Source organism: Gadus chalcogrammus, chromosome 2 (assembly GCF_026213295.1).
Source record: "Gadus chalcogrammus isolate NIFS_2021 chromosome 2, NIFS_Gcha_1.0, whole genome shotgun sequence".
Lineage (NCBI taxonomy): Eukaryota > Metazoa > Chordata > Actinopteri > Gadiformes > Gadidae > Gadus > Gadus chalcogrammus.
Genome location: NC_079413.1, coordinates 7,611,711 through 7,618,843, shown reverse-complemented (window position 1 = coordinate 7,618,843; position 7,133 = coordinate 7,611,711). Strand labels below are relative to the sequence as shown.

Sequence of the window (7,133 nt, the reverse complement as noted above, 5' to 3'; positions counted from 1 at the left end):
CTTAACCTTTGTTTCTGATGGTTTTATGCTGCATACCAATATATGTCTACCTAATGGCCCCTGTTACACTCTTTACCGCTCTTCAGAAGGGGGGATCCCTGTTCCGTGTTGCTTTTCAAGGTTTCTCAAGTTTTCCCTTGCCCTTTAGGGGGCTCAGGGAGTGTGTCGTATCAGGTGGGCTGTGAACCCCTTTGGAGACTGTAATTGTGATTAAGGGCTGTACAAATACCCAACCTAAGGGAAAGCCCTATGTTTAATGTTGCGTCTATTATATATAGTTCCAGGATAATTCAATTTTGGTCCATGGCCGTCCACACTCAAAATGAGTTAACCTATGGTTTTACCTCGACATAGTTCTTCGTGTCTCCTCTCGGGGCTGAATTTGTGACGTGTGGTGCTGGCATTGTGTCGAGTGTATGAAAGCCCATGCCTGTGACCTGAAAGGTCATCATTTTGAAAGGCACAGACTTGACAGGGGAAATTGAAAAAATGGCTCCCTCTGGTCCTTCAAAGCTGCGGCAGGAGTGTTTCTGACCAGGCATTTAGCCATTTGACAAGATCACACAGAAGGTGACTTTGGTGCCATGGGAAGTTCTCAGACTGGAATACATTATTTTAACTGGATAAGTATGGTGCACAGTAGTGAGGCAATAAAGATAGATCTAAATGTCAAGCGTATTTAATTGACCAGAACAACCCATCAACCGCACGTACACACAACGGGCACACGCGCACATACACATGCACACGCACACATACGAGGGCACTCATACTGCTTGCTCGTGAACCGATTCAGTTGACTATAGAAGAGTTGTGCTGCCATCAAGTGGTAGAAATATTGAATCACACAAACAGTCCAAAATGAGTTTTCAAAGCGCATAATTACACAAAATATAGATAATTAGATCAATCCAACGACCCTTTTTTTTATAACGTGGGATAGGCTTCACATTATCGCAGGACATTAATACATTCATATTAATGCTTACTTTTCCGCACAATGGAAAATGTGGACATACGTACCTTGGCTACTGCCCACTAACATAAGAGTTGTTTTGGAAGCAGCATTCCGCTTGACTAAATTTGGTAAATTTAGTCCAAGAAGGGGTACCTTAATATTGTCATTGTCATAATGGCCATGTGGCCATAGTGAGAAGCATTGTTTTATACCGTTGTCATTGAATGTAAAACATCCTTATCGTTAAATACAATTGTTAGTATGTAGAGTTAATGTTTCATAACTTGAGATGGTTGTATGGAGGGCGTGTTATTTTTTTTTTCTTAAGTTGGGGCTAGGGGAGGGGTTAAAGATGACGTCACCATGTAGTGGGCGGGGTGTGACCAGCATCAAAATAGTCAGCCGACTGGCTAGCTGTATCATTCTCAGGTTAGCCAACAACAAGCGAAAAAGTAAAGCCAGAGCAGCGACAGATATTAGCGTTATACGTTAACTTTTACCTTAGAATAAAAAAACACCTTTTCCGGAGTAACAGGGTAGCAGGACAGCGGGATTCGGTAAGTAATTATTGTATTTTCTTAAATTGTAACAGGTGTGATCATACATCCAAATCAATAACGGCTAGACCGTTAGCTACTGTGCTAGCTAGCTGTCAACAAGCCAATATATATTTTCATGAGAACCTAAGCTACTTATCAATATCTGGTTGATATTCTAATGAACGGAGTCGACTGTACACAACATTGTAGATTGGTTGATCGTTTTGTAGATCTGTAGTCGAGCCACATCGCCGACCCCAACTGGAGTGTAGCGAAATGTTGCTGCTAGCCTAGTGGCTCTCTGGCTCGGTGTTTCGTATTGTAACGTTAGTGTGAATGTGCTGGGTCCCACTGCGACACTGACCAAGACTGGGCATATTGTAATACAGATGACCATCGTGTTTGTGTTACGTTAACGTAATCACTTGTTGAAATACTTCCCTGGGGATGGAAGCGTTGGAGTTGTTCTGCTCCAAGCGACTCCTTGCCTGGCCTAACTTGAGGCCTTGTAGGTATGAACTGATCATGATTCACTGCGTGAGAACACTCCAGATCGTGACACGTAGGGTTATTGACATGGCCATTATCTGTATAATATTCTAAATATCTAAGTTCATAGATATTGGCAGCAATCGAAGTGTCAAGCCCCTGGCTGACATCCGGTTTACCACGCCTATATATTACATGTCAGCATGACTTATCAATATTTAGCTTGCTTGTTGCGTGTCATTAAGCTTATTGTTGTATGACTAAGCAAAATCGGGCTTTTGCTCAGTTGTTGCTTTGTCATTGTTTCAAGGGTGCCACTTTTTTAAGCAGTGAGTCCTGATTAGTTTGGCGTTCGTTTTGCTGAGCTATTACTTTGCATTTTCTGGCTAAGTCATCCTCACTAACATTAGTTGATAAATGGGCTATTGTATATTGATGTGATTTGTTACGATATAATGTTTGCCATATTGTCTTCTAGATCTTCCAAGGGTACATCGATTTTGTCTCATTTGGCCACATCAACTTATCTATACCATGGAGCTTCCTCATCTGGGCGAGCACTGTACAGAAAATACCTGCAAGCGCTTAGGTACGTTTTCGTGTCTATGTCTGTGTCTGTTTGTGACCTGAATTTTGACAGCATAATAAAAAAAATGTTTCCCATATAGATTTTCTTCCGATGAAATGTGACGCCTGTGAGGACATTTTCTGTAAAGACCACATAACTTATGCAAACCACAAATGCACTTCGGCTTACATGAAGGTATTTAATATTTATATATATTTATTTATATGTATGTGTGTATTTCTCAACATATAAAACGGTACAAAAAATTTGAATGTGGCTACATTGTTCTTATACATAATAAATCTATGATTAAAAGTTTCTTCAATATAGTAATCACTCCCATTTGTCCCATTATTCTACAGCTGAGATTTACAACCTCCAGTGTGATTACATTTTCTTAATTATGTTGTACAGGATATCCAGGTCCCTGTGTGTCCCTTGTGCAACATTCCCATTCCCATCAAACGAGGAGAAATGCCCGACATCAGAGTCGGAGAACACATCGATCGGGACTGCAAGTCGGATCCTGCTCAGCGAAAAAGAAAGGTTTGTGTGACCGGTTTCATCAATGTAAAAATGGTATCTTAATTTACAACATTCGGTTTAACAACATTCTGAAGCACTATGCAAACGAAGGTGGGAATCATACCTTTTCTTTCTCCTCTTTTGTAGATCTTCACAAATAAGTGTTCACGCGGGGGCTGTAAGCAGAAGGAGATGATCCGTGTGACGTGCGACCAGTGCCACCTCAACTACTGTCTTAAACACCGGCACCCGCTAGACCATGACTGTAAAACAGACGGAAAGCCGTCCTCCAAATCTGGGTATGGCTCAACATCAATGCCCTCATAGCTTAGCACTGGGAAGATTGTAAAGCTGACCCTAATTCGCCAGGCCAACATTGTAATATCGTTGCGTGCTTTGAAACTTGTATCAAATCTGAATGATTTAAGGATCTCTCTCTCCTTCTGAGTGTGTATTTTTACCTAAGGTTCTTCCTCAAACTGACGGCAAAATGAATCCGACTCTAATCTCCGCCGCTACAGGAATGCTGCTTTATCGAGGGCCCAAGGGGTCCCCTCCCACTCTGCCTCCGGCTCCAGCTCCTCCAGTCAGGGTCTCTCCAGGCCTGCCTCGTACAGTGCCAGCACAGCCTCCGCCCGGAGCAACAACAGTGGGTAGGTAATTATTTAGTTCCATGCTAATTCATGCTACATATTGAAAACGGAAGCTTTGCAATCAAGTGTTTTGCGTGGCTCAGCTGTCGCCGGGTATTTTAAGTGTAAATTGCGTGAAGCAGTTGGAGGATACAGGGTTGAATGGCTCATTCTCCTTTTCTATGGGCCGACGTCAAACAGGATCAAACGTAGGCAGATTTTTGATATGCCATGGTAAGAGGCTACTTGGAGGATGCCAAATGTAGAAATGCATATCATAGCAGAGGTTCTGCTTTAACATGGTATGGGCCCTCTCCCTCTAGAGTCTAAGGGGAGAGGGCCCAGAGCCTCGGCCAGCAGTCCTACCATGTTATAGCAGAACCTTTTATGGCCTGGAGGTTCTGCTATAACATAGTAGGACTGCTGGATCCCAGATGACCCTGTTGCCAATATAAATAGTGATTGTTGTTAGGTTTCACCACCCTCCTCAGCTTGTCGGGTATATTTCTGCTTCAATCTGTCACAGCCTTGATTTGGATTCTGGATGAATTGACCATGCAGGCATTCGCAAAAGTCCCTATTCTGATGGAAAACTTTTCGTGAGAATTTCTTAAACTGAACTTCAGTAAAGTCATTCAAATGGGAGGCTATTGAAAAACATATGATCATTTTTGACACGTCGAAGATTGTGTTTAAACACCACCAAAAAGTCCCTATTTTCTCTGCTCTTAGATCTGATCTGAAATGTTAAATATATCGGAACAATAAAAGGTTAACACTTTTCATTTCTTGTTTGGGTTTTTTTGTCTTAAAATGTTTCGTTTTGTTTCCCCTAGCAGTGCATCCCGACGAATTCCCACGTCAGTGTCCGCCCCTTCAGCACAGAATGTAATTCCAGCCTCGGCTTCCTTCCAGGCGGGCCTGGTAAGCTCTCCCTGACTCACTTACACTGCCTTTAGGTCAGACGTGTTTTAATCAGCATGTTATTGTTATGGAAGCCAAGCTAAGCCTTTGCTTACTCTTATTGTTATGGAAACACAGCCTAGCATTTCCTGACTCTTCCTCCTCCCCTTCTTCTTCTTCTTCTTCTGTTTCCTCTTCCACCAGACGGAGGAACAGGCCTTACAGAGGGCACTGGAGATGTCCCTGGCCGAGTCGAGACCAGCACCTAGCCTCAGGTAAGCGAACCCCTCCCCATCCCTTGTCATTACTGTAACATAATCCTGTCCTGTTTCTATCCTCGGCACTGAAGTCACTAAACCCCTCACTCTCTCAGTCACATGGTACCCTCCGGTGTCCTTCTCAACACCCGGGCAAGCATTAGAAAGGGATTAGATGTATGGTTGAAAATACACCCAGGTCGTTCTTAGAGTACCACGATGGAACTCCTGTTGCAAAAGGAGTCTGATTGAACAGAACAATTTAACTCTGATGAGGGACATCTTTTATGTGGAAATGTTATTGTTTAACACTTGTATTGTTTAATGACAGAAATAGACGTTTCTGAAATGCATAACAAATTATTCAAGGCCATACCGTACACTTGTTTCATATTCTTCTTTGTCCTTGTTTTTCAATTTGTGGTTTGTTAAATAGGTGCGTCGGAATCTGTGCTCCTTAGGTTTTATTTTACTGAAACATTGGGTATCCTAGAAAATGAGGGAGGATGATGATGATGACGAAGGTGGTTATTGTGCAGCCCCCAGGAGCAGGAGGATCAGGCCCTGGCTCAGGCTCTGGCCGCCAGCCAAGAAGAATTCCGGCGCCAGCAGCAGAGACAGCAGGTACCCCGAAAGCTTAGCCGCCGCTAGCATGCTAACAGGAGCCCGCCTAGGTACCGAAGCCTTTTCCAAGCGTCACTCTTTTCATGACGATATTGATTTTGAAAGCGTTTCACATTTTAAAAAGGGAAAATATGTGCAAAATGGGATTGTTCATCACCTTTTTTAGGAATGTTTGTCATGGACTTTAAATGGAATACTTGGTCCTTTTGCAAGGACCAAGTATGTACCGCCAGATGAGATGTCGATGAGCCATTAAAAGCCATTTTGAAAATTCATGCAATAGCCCTTTAAAAAACTATTGTGTGTCAACCAACTGATTCTTTTCCCTCCTCTCTTTCCCTTGCAGGTGAGAGAAACCAAAAACTCGACCTGCAGTCTATCATAAAGCTGGATTCCTGCTGTCACCCTTGTCCTACACATGACAAAATGGGACACAGAGATTCAGCAGAAGAGCGTTATTGCTATTCTTAACTGATGACAGAAATTCTTGAAAATTGCCGATATTACCGCCTTCCAATATAAGCACATACTGCACCATCAGGATATGTCATTTTTACAAATGAGTTGCTCTGTACATATTTTATATGCTAATCATGTAACAAAATATCCACAAATGAAGAATAAATTATTTTAAAGAGTCACGTTTGGCTTGCTATCTAATCATCTTTGGGTATTTTAATCCATCCTTCTTACTTTCTTACTATTCTTACTAAATAGCCACACTGGGAAAGGGAGACAGTATATCAGACCTTGTGTGACCATCCATGATATCATATTTACGTTAGTTATATTTATAATGAAATTACACCAAAAACAAGTGCAAGGAAGCTGTGGATAAGAGTCACAAAAGAGTCTACAGAGGAAAAAATACCACCGCTGACAAATCGCTTGTGTTGGAGCACATACCCGTTTTATACACTAGAGGGCAGTAAAACATTGAGTAAAGTACCTCATCGCAATGTCGTATTTCTGACAAAAAATAGGTCTACCGTATAACACCTAGGCTGCTCATAATCGGGCAAAATGTGGGCTTTTCCCTTCGCTCTGCTTTAATTATTCCACAAATATTAGCAACTAAATCCGTGAAAGAAAAGTGTGTGGTTTGATAATACATTGGTGACATTGGTAGGCCTAATTAGCAAGTCAAGGCTTTTATATAAAAATATACAATCCCAGTTATTTTGAAATCCATGAACTCTCCTAACATCAATTTAAACTTTGTTTTCATATCTCTATTTGCTCTTTCTGTTTATCCATTTGTTACGATCTCTCCATTTAACTAACCTTCTGTCTATTTGTCCTATTTGTTGGTGTGTCTGTGCTCGCGCCCGTGCGTGCTCGTGGCATATCTCACACCCATATGTCCGATGATTTGATCGTGATCTAAATCGCAATCCCGCATGATCAGGTGGCGGGCTTTTAATGCAACTGCTGCTTGTCCACCTGAGACCCGGCTGGTGACAAATATGTTCTTTGAGCTCGAGTTCTATCAAGGCCGATGACGAATGTTCACACAGGCTCGTGTGTGACGCGTGTCTTGACAAAGGTACCGCATACACGCCCCCTGCATTGTGCATCGTGCCTTGAAAACGCGGCGCTGTCTGTGATGGAACCGGTCTGTTCGACCTTGATTTGAAA

General features: G+C 42.3%; 1 protein-coding gene across 3 annotated transcripts; it reads left to right on the top strand.

The window, feature by feature from the left end:
- The first annotated feature begins 1,313 nt into the window (after positions 1–1,313).
- Positions 1,314–6,612, top strand: zfand2a (zinc finger, AN1-type domain 2A). Of its 3 annotated transcripts, none has more exons than XM_056578634.1 (10): positions 1,314–1,515; positions 2,465–2,575; positions 2,655–2,749; positions 2,969–3,100; positions 3,227–3,378; positions 3,601–3,732; positions 4,551–4,635; positions 4,819–4,889; positions 5,411–5,495; positions 5,842–6,456. In XM_056578634.1, the coding sequence occupies exons 2-10, from the start codon at positions 2,521–2,523 to the stop codon at positions 5,878–5,880; spliced, it is 846 nt and encodes a 281-aa protein (XP_056434609.1). In that variant the 5' UTR covers positions 1,314–1,515; positions 2,465–2,520; the 3' UTR covers positions 5,881–6,456. The 3 variants fall into 3 exon arrangements, with proteins under 3 accessions (XP_056434609.1, XP_056434618.1, XP_056434599.1); XM_056578643.1 differs by having other exon boundaries at positions 1,336–1,515; positions 4,548–4,635; positions 5,411–5,545; positions 5,842–6,612; XM_056578624.1 differs by having other exon boundaries at positions 1,336–1,515; positions 4,548–4,635; positions 5,842–6,455.
- Positions 6,613–7,133: the final 521 nt, after the last annotated feature.

Bases quoted from the DNA above. Each gene is read 5' to 3' on its own strand.
- zfand2a (XM_056578624.1), top strand. From the start codon at position 2,521: ATGGAGCTTCCTCATCTGGGCGAGCACTGTACAGAAAATACCTGCAAG. The intron at 3,101-3,226 runs GTTTGTGTGACC...CCTCTTTTGTAG, and splicing joins CTGCTCAGCGAAAAAGAAAG to ATCTTCACAAATAAGTGTTC. The intron at 4,636-4,818 runs GTAAGCTCTCCC...CTCTTCCACCAG, and splicing joins CTTCCTTCCAGGCGGGCCTG to ACGGAGGAACAGGCCTTACA.